General features: G+C 40.5%; 1 protein-coding gene across 1 annotated transcript; it reads left to right on the forward strand.

The window, feature by feature from the left end:
• Window positions 1–7892: 7892 nt before the first annotated feature.
• Window positions 7893–15972, forward strand: tmem237a (transmembrane protein 237a). The gene is made up of 9 exons (XM_008295415.1): window positions 7893–7989; window positions 8081–8206; window positions 9178–9283; window positions 10880–11034; window positions 12914–13034; window positions 14079–14270; window positions 14861–14934; window positions 15023–15110; window positions 15792–15972. The coding sequence occupies exons 1-9, from the start codon at window positions 7920–7922 to the stop codon at window positions 15970–15972; spliced, it is 1113 nt and encodes a 370-aa protein (XP_008293637.1). The 5' UTR covers window positions 7893–7919.
• Window positions 15973–16112: the final 140 nt, after the last annotated feature.

Below are 16112 nucleotides of genomic sequence, written 5' to 3' on the forward strand. Positions count from 1 at the left end.
TGGATAAATCCAACCAAATAAGCAGTGAGCAGGAGTTCAGCTGTAGATTCCACGACTTTCTTTTATAACACATGAACATCCGTCTATTGATTCTTTTATATTATTTTTTTAATTATGTTCCTCGCACTACAGAAACTACTGTATACTCTATACTACAGCTAATTCTGCTCTGCATGTGTTGATACAAAGTCGGTACCAAGTGAAATAGGGCGTTAAAAATTCAATCAATTGTTACTTAATGCAGACGATTATTATATATACAGTCATAAGGGAATTTTATGCTTCAGAGACGTGAGCCAGTCTCGGTGCATCAAGTCAGCGGAGCAAAGAAAAGAGATGGAAGTCGGTGGCTCCTTGCACAGTCTAATTTCACTATTCAGTCATATACGCTCATCTTAATTATTGCATCTTTTAATGAGTTTGCTTGCCCACTTTGAGTAAACGTGCAGAGAATAATTGTAAAGGAGAATTAGGCTTTAGCCCACACAGTCTGTTTAAACACGAAATAATAGATAAACGCATTAATTAGGCTCTAAACCTTAAATATGTGTTGTGTAATGTGTTATTTTCAAAAACCAGATTCCTGCACACTGTCAGACTTGCAGAAACACATTTATTAAGCACATTTCGGTGGATGAAATACAAGCATGCCACTGAATGACAATTTTCAATAACATGCAGAATGTAAAAATCATAAATAAATCCCCCAAAAATGATTTACATACATGGGTTACATTTCGTAGAATTGTCATAAAAATCTAGATGTACAGCTTGTATATAGAAAATATCTTACAATTGCAATGAAGAACAAACAACACAGCAACTTAAGTGGAGAACAATAAATACCACAAAGACGAAAGGTAAACATTAATTAGAAATCACTACAATAATAAAATATTGCAAGTTAGACAGTGAATGAAATGATTATATATTGTTTTACCTGAATAGGATTATATATTAAAAAAAAGAAAATATTTTAACATAACTGCATTTTATTTTAGGGTAAAACACGTTTTTACTTCCATGTCTTGCCCAACTTATGTGGTGGTTTTAAATAAAGTTATTTATAAAATAAACTTGTGCATTGAAATCAGGTGAATCTACTGAATTACCTCAACTTCCAGTCATCTTCTGTTTTTAAAAACACATTGTAAATAAATGCAACACATTCATTTATTAAGTTCATAAACGTTTGTGTGGCATATATAGAAAATGCAGAGCTTTCAGGGGACTTTTTAATGCTTCTTGTGCAATCATCAAGTTGCTGCCAGCAGTGTTTTCTGCAGTAGCCGTCTAATGAGGATCTGCACAATCGATGTGAGATTAATGCAGTTTTTAAAATTTCTCTGTCATCAGCTCATTTGCTGATATTTGTACGACACTGAAGAAGACACAACTGAGCATGCACACACACACACACAGTGTTCAGGGGCGGGCCGCATAGGGACGAGCATGTTGCTAAACCAAATTTAATCAAACTATTTTATTAGAATAAAAAAATGAATATAATTAAGCATGCAGCTGTTTGGCAGGCGGCTGGTTCCTGCAGAAAGCTCCGGCTGCAGGACATGCGTCTCCGGCAGCTGCGACGGAGCGACGGTTGGTGTGGACGTTGCGAGTTAACCTCCCTGCGTTCCTCAGCCCTAATCCTCTGCAGGGCAGATGTAGCTCAGGCGATTTAACGGGAGGATTAGTGTCTTCTCCCTGCATCATTCAGCCCGACTGTCATCCACACAAACGGCAGCGAGTGACAGTCGGTGCGACACGACATCACAGATATGAGAACACAGTGAGTGAGTGAGTGGGTGGAGAAAACAATGTAAGTGGCGGTGTTTGAATGTGTGTGTGTATGTTGACAAGCTGGAAAAACAACACCCTGAAAAGGAGGTTCAAGTTGAGTTGTTATTGTGGGTAGAAGGGAAATATACAAGTCAAACTATATAGTGTATAAGTGAAGCATAAAAAGCCCTTTTCCTTTTTTAAACCTCAATATTTTTATTCTTTTAATAACCAGTTAATTGGTGGGTGACATTTATCGATCATTTTAAACAGCATAATTCAATGCAAATGCAGTGATTGCATTTATTATCATTATTATTATCATTATTTTAAATGCATGACAGTTCCAGTTGCACACTCAAGCCTCTATATGGTCACTGTGTGTGCATGTGTGTCGCTCTAATAGGATTTGTTTTACTGACCTGGTTTCTGTCGTGTGTAGGTTTTACCTTTGACCTGTTAGCTTCATCAGAGAACCAGCACACCTGCACCTGTTCAGTGTTTTAAACCTAAATGTGACCTAATGATGATGGTGATGGAGTTATGACTGGTCAAGATGCTGTTTGCGTTCGTGCATCAGAAGGTTTTACAACATGCAAAGCTACAGATATCCACAAAAACACATTAGTTAAAGAACAAATACCAAGCAGGAGCATGAGACTCTTCCTGTACTGCTTGCTGTAGGTGAGATACACAGCAAATGTGGGCACAGAGAGCAGCAGATGGCATGTAGTGTGCACCTTAACATCGTTTTGCTTCGGCTGCAAATGCATCAGATTAGGTCTGGGAATTACAGAGTAGCTCATGATACAATAACGATAATATACAGTGATTCTGCAGCACTTGACATATTACAGGACAGTCATGTACGATACATCACGATATTAAAACAGGAATTATGTCTTTGTTCTCTGCGTTGTGCTGTCATTGTGTTTGTGTATTATCATTATTATTATTATTGTTTTGGACACTTTGCACCATTTACTCCCAGTGAGTTTCTTCTTCTTTGCCTCACCTTCGTTAACTTATTTAATTTATTTAAAAAGCGCAACCAGGAGTCGTGACTCTGATGAGGAATCCGTTTGGAGTGTATAGCACTCATAAGCCTGCATAGACGTAGTAACATCATATATCTCTGTATCAGTATTTAGCTGCACCTCTAAACACAAAGCCAGCTACAGTACATTTACCTGTGTGATGGCGGCCCACGGATTGAAAGTTTTCTCCTAAGACGTTGTTGGAAAACTCCTCTCAAATGACCAACAGCATGAAACCATTCAAAATCTAAGTTATTGTTTTGTTTTGTTATATATTTAACAACAAAGATGTGGCATCAGATCAGGAGGTTTAGACGTATTTAAGAGCTAAACAAACCTCCAGGTTGGTCAAACTCGCCTGAAGGAAAAATAGACTTTCACTTTGACGCACTGTTCGTATTTTATAATATCATGTCAAAGTGTTGTAAAAAAACCAAACTGTTAAAACTGTCATGCAAGATGTGTTTCTGTGGGTTTGTTTGTATTGACGTTGTGTTTCAGGATGGGAGGAGAACACTTACACAGAGGTGCACGACAGAGTTTGACCTCAGACTCACCTGATTCTGTTTCCTCCGCAGAGCAACAAGTGATTGGATCTGCCGGAGGAATAATTGACGAGAAAGCGCGGCCGAGAGATTATTAGCATCCATGGCTAATTTGCAGCTCTGCCAGCAGGCGACGTCACATCCGATCAACCAACCGCGGAGCTGCACAGGCTGACAGGGCTCAGCACATGATCCACGTCCCTCTCTAAAGCCTGCAGCGTATCTCAAAGCTGCAAATGAGCCTCCTCCCCCCCTTCTGAATCTGCTTTCTGCTTCACCTTTACCTCCTCAACTTTGTTTATGCTTCAGATTTTTTCTTATTTAGCCAATCCTGCTGTCATCTTGGATGCATCTCTGGGACTAAACAAGGCCTGAAGACAGAAATAAAGCAAAGAAAGTGGAGTTTTAACACTCTGGTTCGCCCTCAGACACCAGAGGAGGATTGTCTGCAGTGTTTCATCCTCACAGCCGCCGACAGAATCAACTGCACAGGTGAGCATGGCTCTCTGTAACATACCTAAAAAATATCTTTTTAATAAAAGGTGCTTTGTGCAGCTTTAGTTTCTCCTCGTGACAGAAAAGATAAAGACTTTAATTAGGTCATCCTTTAAAAGGCACCGAGCCAAAGTCAAGCTACCATTGAGCAGCAGCAGCAGACAAGTAAGCATCCTGATTTTAATTAAAACTTCTTTTATTCCTCAAACAGCAGATGAATAGCCTTTCATGGTGCAACATTTGGAGATTTGTGCATTGTTTGTGCCAATATTTATTCAGTTTTTAAGGGTCTTTAGTGAAAGTCTTAAGTAAAGCGTCATCTATTAGCTCTATCAGGCACTTTTAACCTCATCTAATGGTCTTCATCTGACCATCTGGTGTGTTTCCAGTTCTGACATTTCACTAGAGCTGCAACAGTTAGTCAGTTAGTTGTCTACTATTAAACTAATTAGCAGCTATTTTGATAGTCAATTAATTTTCAAAGTAAAATAAGTTAACATTTTTCTTCGTATTCCAGCTCCTTGACTTTGAATATTTTCTGGTTTCTTTCCTCCTCTGTGACGTTAAACTGAATATTTTGAGTTGTGAACAAAACAAAATGGGCTTCATGAGACATTTATTAACAATTTGCACCATTTTTAGACAATTTATAGAACAAAAAATCTATTAAAGCAATCGAGAAAATTATCAAAAGAATAATCAAAGATGACAACAATCGTTAGTTGCAACCCAACAGTCGATCGTTGTGTGAAATCTGAACAATACACTATTCAACAGCAGGTTTTTAATGCGTTCACACTGGAGAAGATTTGAAATTGATTAGTTTGTACTCAAAGCTGACAATTAGTTGACCACAATGTGTTTATCAATAACTAATGCTAGTTATTTTGAGAGCTGGCTGATATATAATGACGATGCCTTGTACAGTTTAGCCACATAGTAGATGTGACCGATCCCAAACTCATGGTTGAGTCGTGGATTTGATTGTTTTTCGGATCAGCAAATTCAAGAAAACTGAGACAAAAGCTGCCATGACAGTGACTGGTAGTTACCAGGATTCATTTCATAAAACTTTGACATGGATCCAGATCACTTAACTAAAAAATAGCAGCGGTAGTAAAGCTGTATGTCACACTGTGATGGTTCAACTGAGCAATTAATCCATAATTCACATGTGTGCTGAACTGGGGGTCTTTAACATTGCTGATACCCAGTAATGCTAACAGCAAAGACAGAAGAGCTGTCAAGTATATGATGAACAAGAAAGGAAATGTTATAGTGAATGTTTATTTAGGATCAACAGTCAAATCTGCAAAAATGTTCCCAGGAGTTGGAGCAGTGGCCGGGGGACACCCAGTCAATAGTTTGTCAAGCCTCTAAGCTGGTTTAGCTGGTTGAAGGCTCGCCACTCTACAATTCCCAAATAATGTAAACTGAAATCAATCCAAATATACAGACTGGAACCATTGTGTAGGTTTTAAAAGTGGTAATTGCATATTTAAGCTTTAAAAAGCAAAGACTTTAGACGTTACTGCTTGTCTTGTGCAGCTTTGTTCGCTCACAGAGCTGCCTCTGCTGCATTCAGTTTTGTTTAACAGCCTCATAAACTAATAGCAAACTGATGCAGATTATCTCAAACTGGCATTTGATCAACCGATTTAATCTATTACTGCAAATGCAGTCAGTTTTTGAGTGTATTGTTGATGGATACTATTTTGCCACAATGAGATGCATCGGGGGGAAAAAAATGCACTAAAAGCACACTTAATTCTAATTTGTTATGTGCACTCAGGATTAATATGTTTGAAGTGTGTCATTAGAATATAAAATGTACTGAAATGCACTTTACTGCTGAAGTGTCCTTAAGTGCATCTTTTTGTACTGATGTTGCACAGAGCTATGAACTTAAAGTATTAAGATTTAGATTCATATTGGTGTGTAGCATTGATCTTATGCAGCTCTGTTCTTTTTTCCTTCCGCCAGCTGATGGTTTTCACAGCCTGCAAGTCATTTTAACGTTGCGTTGTGGTGATCTGTAGACAGACAGCATACCAGCTCATTCCCTCCAGTCAGCACCGCTATGATACCTCTTACAACCAGCTGATCCCAGCGCTGTGCAGGAGAATTGATCTAATTAGGGCCACCGAGAAGCAGCCGATGTTTGTCAGAATCCAGAAATCAAGAGCAGAAAGAAACTAGGACTTTCTTCTGCAGCACTCTCAGTCGCTGGCATCAGACTTGTGCTCCAATTGATCCTCGTTAAAAGGATTTAAAGGGCACTCATTCCAATTACGGAGCCTCCAAAGAGTCCCGTATTGTTATTTTTCGACGCTACCGCCACAAGTCGGGAGTGGGTCGTTAGTGCATCTGATGTGGAAGCGATAACTGTTCAGCAGGTTCCCCCTCCAAAATGAAACCATTTATTAAAATGTCATCAAATCAGCCAACCTCAATAGGCTTTTCATGGGCCTGTGACTGCTGCAGGTTTTAGAGGCTTTCAGCAAATGTTCAAGAAAAATTCAACAAAATTTAAAAAATGCATCTGGAATAAATAGAATACTCAAGCTTTAAGGATGACATTTTGCTTTGTTTCTTTCATCCTCACTTATGTGACTGAGTCACAGTTAAATGAACATCTGACTTGTCATTGTGAGTAGTGAGTAGTAAGTAGGTAAGTAATTCTTTTCTAAAACTTGTTTTGGAGTTTGTTCTTCATCTTCCACTTACACCTCTTTGACTTGTGTTCACATTCTTTCAGTTAGTGTTTAGGTTTCATACCGCCTCATCACATGAACCAGTTTTTCTTCACTGGACCGTGTCCACCTTTAAAAAATAGGCTGACATTTTGAGAAATGTTTGTGTGCTAAATAAGAATCTAAATCCAGAATATGATTAGCTTAGCTTAGCATAGAGACTGCAAAGGATGCGTTTCATGATCTGGATACCAGACTTCAAAAAAAGGGGGAGCCAGCAGGTTACCCAAGGGGTTGGCGAGATGCAGATAAAACAAACTTTTCTAGGCTTTAACAAACATGAAACCACCATTTATTTAAAATGAATGATAGGTGGTCTCATGGGAAATTGCTATTTCACTGCAGGAGTTTTTTTTGTAGAAATACTGTGAGTGACAAATGAGAAATTGGCAGCACTGCTTGGTGTTGGCTCCATATCAGCTCTCCTAATATGCTGGTCATAAGGAAACAGCGTGGCTCTGTCCATAGGTAACAAGAAATAGTGTTTTGGCTGAGTGAAGTAACTATCACCTATTAGTCTCATCAGCGACAACAAGAATCTGTCGGGTCATACGCATCCATAAAAACCAACTTGATTTATACATTTTTTTGTTGTTCAGGCAAAACAAAAGAGATGTAACATGTTAAACACTGAGCTGAAGAGGCACTGGAGGTAGAATTTGTAGCCTTTGTTCAGGCTAGCTTTTCCCCTTGCTTTGAGTCTTTATGCTAAGCTAAGCTAACCAGCTGCAGACTGTAGCATCATATGTATTGACAGAGGTGAGAGTTGTGTCGATACAGAAAATAAAACTATTTTAAACCAATGTGAGAATTTGTGTTTGGTTTCTCCTCATGCATTCTGCATAGTGTAAATGAAAGTTATCATCTCAGCTGGGTAAAACAAAATCAAAACAAACAATCAAAAACAAAAAACATGGGTTATCGTGCAGCCGTAAACTCCAAATCTCCCCAGAGTCGGTACTGTTTAATAACGAGCCCAGTGAATGCCGAGGTTCAGATTAGTGTGAACCAAATCTAAGAAGAACAGAACAGAGGCTGCTCTGGTTTCAGTGTCCACACACATCTTGTTCTTTGTAGTATGCTTCCTAAAGCTTTGCTCCACCACCTGTCCTCGGAGCTCAGAGATAATCTAATTATCTCAAACAGGCATCACCACCCGGCAACCCTGAGATCCTCGTTAAACATTAATTAACTGACCTAAATTACTCTCTAAAGGGCGACGGTCTGTAACACGCCCAGAGATCTTTGATTGACTTTACTCACATGAAGACCATTGTGAACTTCTCACCCTCTCACAGGGAAGCGTCACCATGCCAACCGTCAAGAGCAAGAAGAAGAAGGCGAAGAAGGAGGTCAACGATGGAGAGGAGCAGGGAGAAGGTGGGACAGTGGATACCTGCAGCTCCACACGCTCCGCGCTCTGTTATTCTGTTTTAATTCCTATCTGATCGGTTCTGTTCTGTTCCGGTAGGCGTGGAGGTGGAGATGGAGGAAGGGACCAATCGGAGCCATTCTGACAGCAAGGAACCTTTAACGCCTGAGCCGCAGGATCCGGCACCACAGAAGAAGAAGAAAAAGAAGAGGGCAGCCACCATCGGTAGAGAAACCTTTACTGACTTTTACAACAAAGAGACCAAACCATGAGTAACAGGCAACGCTCCCCTCAAACACTGCAGTTTTGTTCAGATGGCGATGCATCCAGATTTGTAACAGATCACCTCTATGCAGGGGAAAAAGAAATGCCTTAAGACTAATTCTTTGTCTGAAATCAATACTAATTCTAAGCAGATGAGAAAAAAAGTAGCTGCTGAATTTTTAGCAAACATTTTGTGTCCTCCATCTCAGGTTTAATCAATGGTAGCATTTTATTTTTATATACTTTATACACTCAAAAGTCCTGTCACATATCTGAGTCTTCTAATCCCGTCCTTCTCCCCAACACACACCTTCTGTTATCTTTATTTTAAGTCAGTTTTTATGTAGTTATTTGAAGCAGTAGCGTTGTAAAGGCACCAAACTGTTTGTGTTCCAGTAAACAATAAGCAGAAATTGTATATCATAAGGGTTAGTATATAGTGTATACTGCATGCAAATTGATTTTATAGCGCATTTAAATTTTTAAAAAAGTTTATTTACCCCTGCCTTCACCCTAAGTCGGCTGGGATAGGCACCAGCCCCCCCACGACCCTCGTGAGGATTAAGCGGTATATAGATAATGGATGGATGGATGTTGGGTTTTAAACTTAGTCTGGAAAATTTGTACAGTAAAGAATACTGTAGGGTCCTAACCTTGACATGTAAACCCTACATTTCTCTACACACTTCAGCTTCGTGTTTTAAAGGTGCTACTTGAATAATGGTGGCTTGACTTGACTACACTTAACATGCCCTGTGGAGGTAGAACAGGTGAACTCACCTGTGTGTTGCTTATGGTCCTTTTTTTTTTAACGCACCTTATGCCACATGTTTTGCTGACTTTAAACAGGAGTCAGTGTTTATCAGAATTATTGAGCTGTTAACAATAATCCTCCATCGTCAAAGCTTCCACGTCGTGTTTTGTTTTGTCAGACCAGGAAGCCGAGCACGCTGAAATGCCGAACGGAAACATGGCCGAGCCGGTCATGGACGGAGAGGAGACGACTGTTGCTGTAACCAGAAGGACAAAAAGGAAGAGGTGAGTACCAGCATCCATAAATGAAAGACTGTCATTGAATAGCAGTCACTGAACAAGAAGCATGATTGGTCTAATAAGAGGCAAAGAGAGGAACAGTCAAGGAAAGACTGATGCAAAATCATCTACATATCAAAATGAGTCTTTGTTGTGAACATTTACACACACAATGTTTAAATTGGTTCCCCCATCTGTAACCTGCACACCTACCGCCTCCCCAAAACTGTCAGGCATAACCAAATACAGCCACTGCTCCTTTTTTGTCAACAGTTTGCACAGCGTGACAGCATTAGCGTGGATGTACCGCATTCATTAAACCAGTCACTGCATGTGGGAATGATGGAGCCTCAGAGGTGGAGTGTTCATGAGTCCTGATGTGGCCACAAGAGTCAGCAAAGTTATTGCAATTATCCACCAATCAGCATTAAAACCACTGACAGGTGTAATGAACCGCACTGATTATCTTGTTACAGTGGCACATGTCAGTGGTTTGGATTTATCAGGCAGCAGGTGAACAGTCAGTTCTTGATGTTGATGTGTTGAAAGCAGGAAATTTGGCAGCCTGAGGATCATCTGTGATCAGAGCATCTCCAAAAGAGCAGGTGTTCCCAGTATGCAGTGGTTACCAAAACTGGTCCAAGGAAGGACGACTGGTGAACGGGTTCTACAGAGGAACTGTTGTAGCACAAGTTCTCTGATGGAAAGGTGTCAGAACCCACAGAGCATCAGAGCTTGTTGCTTATGGATCTGTGTAGATAGAAACCAGTCAGAGATCCGATTCTGACTTGTCCTAACTTCTAAGAAGGTGGCCTGGTCTGCTGAATCAGGTTTTGTTTTACATCATTTGGCCAGCTTGGTGCATCATTCCTTAAACAAATGGCAGCAGGATGCACTAGAAGAAAGCAGGCTGGTGGAGGCAAGGTGATGCTGGGAAACCTTTGGTTCTGCATTCATGTAGATGTTTCTTTAGTTTGTTTGTTTTTACGTGGATGGCGCACAATTATAAGCAATGGCCTCTGTTGTCCCTGGGAAAGTACGGAAAAATTGAAGAACCACAGAGCAATACTACATTAAAGTCCTTTAGTGTGAGATAATGAATGACATTAGTAAAAAGAATGAACAGAATCAGTACAAACAGTAAAAGGAAGTCATTGGTGGTGACAGTTTTGTGCTGACTTGAGCCAAAAATCAGCTTCCTGAATCTCTAATGTTTGCGTTGATGGAATTCCACTTTTTTTTTTTTTTTTTTTAACTGGCCAAAAGCTGCCTTCCTGCTACACTGCAAACATTGTTCAGGAATGATTTGAGGAGCACGACCAGGAGTTCAAGGTGTTGACTCCAAATTCCCCAGATCTCAATCTGATCGAACATCTTTGGGGTGTGATGGAAAAGTTTAACCCATCGAGGCTCCACCTTTGAGGATCTGCTGATGATGTCTTTGGTGTCTGATGCCACTAGACGTCTTCAGAGGTCTCAGGTGGTTTCAATGTTGTGGCTGGTTTGTGTGTGTTTCATGCTGGACCACAGCGTCATGAGGGATCATCACGGCAAACTGTCGTCGTAGTTAAAAAGTTTCTTTACTCTTGTGTCACCTGGCAGGAAGACAAAGACGACCGAGCACTACAGCAATGACCTGGGAGCTGAGGAAGATGACATCGTAGCCGACGCCCCGTCGCCAATCCCCCAGCATTCCCTGTTCTCCGCCCCGCACGGACACAGCCAGCCGGTCGGCCGAGTCTTTGTGGAGAGAAACCGTGAGTGTGGATCGTATTCTACATGGTCAAATGAGGGGTTCAGTGCCAAAGCGGGCCAAACCACAAAAAATCCAAAGCAGAGTTTTATGTTTTTTTGATTAGTGTTTATGGTCGACTAGTTTGTGTCAAAGTGGTCCAACCAACAGCCCACTAGTAACGTCACAATGCCACTGTGAAGTCTGGCCCATGATGGCTTTGGCATGAACATTTAGTGGCAAACTGGACCAAGCCAAAGGAGCTGCTGACTGTTATATCGCAGGTAGTGGCACGTGTTTGCGATTCAAGATGGCGGACAGTGCGACCTCCAGCCCCGTGAAAACTCAAACTCGTAGGTAAAATAAAAACTTAATTAACCACCAAGCATCTGTTTCTACCCCATGGTCCTCAGAAGTATCTCTAGTTCCTTATGATGTAAACTCTTCAGTGCTGTTTAGCGAGACAAACCTGGAATCTTTTTTTTTTTCTCAAAAAATAGAAAATGGGCTACGGTCCACTTTGGCACTCAGCAAAAGGAAAGGCAGAATTAAAACTTAAATAAGTCGTCACAAAGCAGCTGCTTCTGTTTCTGGACGGTGTTGAAACATCTTTGGATGCAAATCATGACTCCTCCAACAACCAGATTTTTTTATTTTTTTTTTGCAACACAAATTTTTGACCCAATTTTTCTTTATAACTACTAAATGTGTTTTGGCCCACTTTGGCACCAACCCCCTCAAAATCAAAAAGAGCTTCTACATACTGGTGTATTAACCATCACAGAAACATAAGAAATGATTTTTGTAATTACCAATGCTGTTAACTCAGGGCAGCTGTGGCATAAACCTAACGCTGGGTGGTGGTCTGATATATTTGAAAACCTGCAAGCAGGCAGCACGCAGTCGTATCGTTGTGCTTCAAGCCTTGATATTGAAGAAAAATCAACACACAGCTGCAGCTGTTCTGACATTCATTTGTTCATTTTTTTGTCCAACAATGATAGAAACAACAAAACAAAAGTGGTCAAAGCAGCTCCACAGTGCTAACAAAGGTCTGAATCTCCACAGAAAAGCCTTAAAGAGCAGTTATGGATGTTTTCTTTTTAGTGGACATGTCTGTATCCCTTCAGTATTTTCTCCGACTTCATGACAAAAGAAACAGTTTTACTTGGTTTAATTGCTTACTTATAAATAACTATTTAATTTACTTCAATCTCAAATGGAAGCATCTTTGTCACTTTTATGTTTTCGACATTTTGAAGTTGCAGCAATTGGTTCCAGTTGGCACCAGCAGCCTCTTTAATCCATCAGAAGCAGCGCTGCCGTCTATGTGGGTCACTGGCAGCTGAGGTCTCACCTGACCTGCCAAATCGCCTCAGAGACTCTCACAGCGTTTGCTTTGGCCTGGCTGGACTAACTGCAGCCTCAAAAATGACCACAGTGTTCATTCATGCTCTTCTTCTGCTTCTGGATTTTCCAAAAAGACACAACGACGACTCAAAACCTAAACATGTAGCGTGCTAACGTTTATAACCAGGTCATTCCATAAGAAATCAATCAGTGCCTCCCAGCTGGTTTTATTTTTATGATAGCTTTAGTGTATTTAATGAAGCCATGCAATGTTTTATGTTCATACTATACATATTTGCAGACTTACAGGCCCTTAAAGTGCACAAGGGTGGGTCTAAATTTTGAATTGACGTTACTTTTTGCAGCATTTTTGAGTCCTCATAACTTCACAAGTACAGCAGATAGACACATGAAACTCTTATAAAAAACTGCTACCAAATCCACTTCGCAAAAATCTTGTTTTATGTTAGTCTGTGTGCAAACCGCTGGGTTCTAAGGCTTGGTTTAGATCGTTTGTCCTTAGAAGTGATGGAAACGCGACTGTGTGTGCGCAGGACGATTCCAGGCAGAACGAGTGGACCACCTCCGACACTCGGAGATGATGGACGACTACATGGACCCCAGACAGTTCTGGACCACCAGGGACGTGGCCATGAAGGTCCACAGCGGCTTCAGGTCAGATATAAACAAAAATATATGTACAACTTGTTTCCATCACTAAGGATTCCATTGACTTGCATCCACTTTTGGGACCAGGAGCCAGCGTTGTTTGCTACGTGGGATTTTATGCAAACTAGTTCTTATAAAGACATTATTTGCTATTACACATTACTTCCACAATTCCAAGGTGTAACTTCTGTGTAGATAACTGAACCAATCTTACTAATATCTGAACTTTCTCATATTTTGAGGAAAGGGAATTGTACTTTTTAAAATGGGTCATCAACAGCATCTAAAGAAGTCCTCCACTACTTTATTAAAGAGCACATATTTGAATTTTTGTGGGAAAAAAAAGAATAAATAATAGTAATAAACCTGTAATTGTGCCCTGTGACAGATATCTGATTCATTATCTGATATCTGGTTGGTCTTTACAAAATATGAGCTTTAAAAACACGTAAAAGCCCTTAAAGTGAATCCATAAAGAAGCCGTGAGCCAGTGCAGGGAAGCTACGATGACTCTCATTTATCATTATGTTAGGGAGAGCCTTGTAAAGTATGTGCTCAATTGGACCTGTTATAAATGCACAAATATTTTTTCTGTATCTTTTAAAGTTAAAAATACACAGATTTTGCAAGTTTTGCAAAAGAAAAATAGCAGTTTTGTTTCCTATATGATGTTTAAATGTAAGTTTTTCAAACAGCACATTTAGTTTAGTTGTTGGACCAGTTTTAAGAATGTTTGTCAATAAACTAACAAGGTGCAACTCATCCATTTATTGATTCCAACATTTAATCAGAGAGTTCAGGGAGTTTGAATACTTTGTTCAGTTGAAATGTAAAGTTGTGCATCATCAGCATGGCTTTGGAAATTTACGTTTTAATCTATGAGAAAATTTATAACAAAAAAAAACAAGCAGGGGACCCAGATGTAACACTACGACACACATCGTACTTCTCAGAAACATTAACTCCAAATGTAATACCGCTTTTGTTACGAGTGATAAAGGAGTGAACCCAGTTTCACATGCAGTCCTGCGGTTTGTTCTCCACCTGCAGGGTGATTGGCCTGTTCTCTCACGGTTTCCTGGCCGGCTACGCCGTGTGGAACATCATCGTGGTGTACGTGCTGGCGGGCGAGCAGATGACCACGCTGCCCAACCTGCTGCAGCAGTACCACCCTCTGGCCTACCCGGCTCAGTCGCTGCTCTACCTGCTGCTGGCCATCAGCACCGTGTCTGCATTCGACAGGTCCGTACACAGGAGGTTTAGGTTCAGGCCTCCTCTGGACCAGTTTGATCTTTTACCCCTCTACCAGTTAGAACATGATAAGTCCATCCCATGCAACTTTAATTCCATGGTTTTGTTTGTGATGTGATTCTGTGACACTTTTACTTCCCCATGAAGAAGCTGGCATTAAAAATTTTGTTATTTCACACAATATCTTCATGTGCTGCTGTTAAATTTTTTTTGTTGCGTCAACGAGGATTTTATTTCCCGTTCAAAGTGATGAAACATGTTGTGGATTCAGGATGTGAGGATGTCCCACCGGCTGATCACATACACTGTGTGGGATTCATGTCCATATTGTTGTGATATTTTCTACAGCGTGTTTCATGTTGTTTTATTTATTAGAAGTTTTAATTGACCAGATGTTAAAACTCAGCTGGCAGGAGGAACAGCAAGTGAAAAGAAACAGCAAGGTGGATGCTGCTTTTTTAAAATTTTTATTTTTTATGGAAGGGTATGAATACATTTGAGGACGACTGTGCATGTTTCCCAAGTGTAAGTTTAACAAAATGAGTCCATAGATGATCTAAGCTGTTCTTTCTCCCCTGCAGAGTGAACCTGGCCAAAGCCTCCATGGCCCTGAGAGGCTTCCTCACCCTGGACCCTGCTGCTCTGGCGTCTTTCTGTAAGTGAGTCACGATGGAGGCTGGATGATGCTGCTGCTGATGCTGATGATGATGTTGTTTTAACGGCATCTCTCTGTGCGTCCACAGTGTATTTTATCGCCCTGATCCTGTCCCTCAGTCAGCAAATGACCAGCGACCGCATCAACCTCTATCCCACTGCCAACGAGACTCTGTGGTGAGAATCCTCACTGTTGATGGTTTTTCTCAGTTTTTTTTTTTTGATATGAATTTAAAAACACTGATAGGAATCTTGGATAAAGATCATATCCAACGCAGGTCGGTTTGCAAGATGTGCACATTATAAGATACTTGACATAGTTTTATACCTGTGAGTCTTTAAAAAAAATAAAAAAAGGTTTACAGGTTAACGAAGTTACAAAGCAGAAACCTTTAAAACTTCAAGTAGATATATTTAGAGCCGTCACGATGTCAGATTTTGTGAAGAATTCACAATAACAACGTTTAATCATCAGTCAAATTCAACTTTAATTTTTCTCTTTTATGCCTGTTTTACCTCTTTTTTTTTGACAAATTAAATAAACTCAAAATACAAGGAGGTCTGTAGCCATACCTGTTACTGGCACTATTATTATTATAACATTATCATATTGGTATTATGAGTATCTACAATATTTCCTGTTTAACACCAAACCTCTGGATATACTGGATATACATAGGAACTGTTTTGTTGGGGAGGAAATTACTACATTTATCAACAAAAAGTGACCATTTTCCAATATTTTCTGACATTTTATCCACTAAAAATCAATCAAATCAAACAAAGTACTTCTCAGATGCGGCCCCCGTTTGCAGGTTTTCCTTGTTGGTGATCCAGGTGTGCTGCTTCCTCCCTCAGGCCTCCGGGTTCGGAGCAGCAGATCCTGCGGCCGTGGATCGTGGTGAACCTGGTGGTGGCGCTGCTGGTGGGCTTGGCCTGGGCCGTCGTCTCCACGCGGCCGGACATCGACTACACTGAAGGCAGGTGGAGGTGTTGTCCCTCTGTAGATCACTGTCGGGGTGTCTTCAGGTGGAACTAACCCACACTGAGGGTAACGGTGTGATTCTGTCAGCGAGGGAAAAATCTAGAACTCATCTGGGAGTCAGGTCTCATATTAGAAACATAACATCAAATCATCTGAAGAACGCTGACAGACTGTTTTTATTGTCTTTTAATTCT

The sequence above is a fragment of the Stegastes partitus genome, unplaced genomic scaffold (genome assembly GCF_000690725.1).
Source record: "Stegastes partitus isolate 25-593 unplaced genomic scaffold, Stegastes_partitus-1.0.2 Scaffold1044, whole genome shotgun sequence".
NCBI lineage: Eukaryota > Metazoa > Chordata > Actinopteri > Pomacentridae > Stegastes > Stegastes partitus.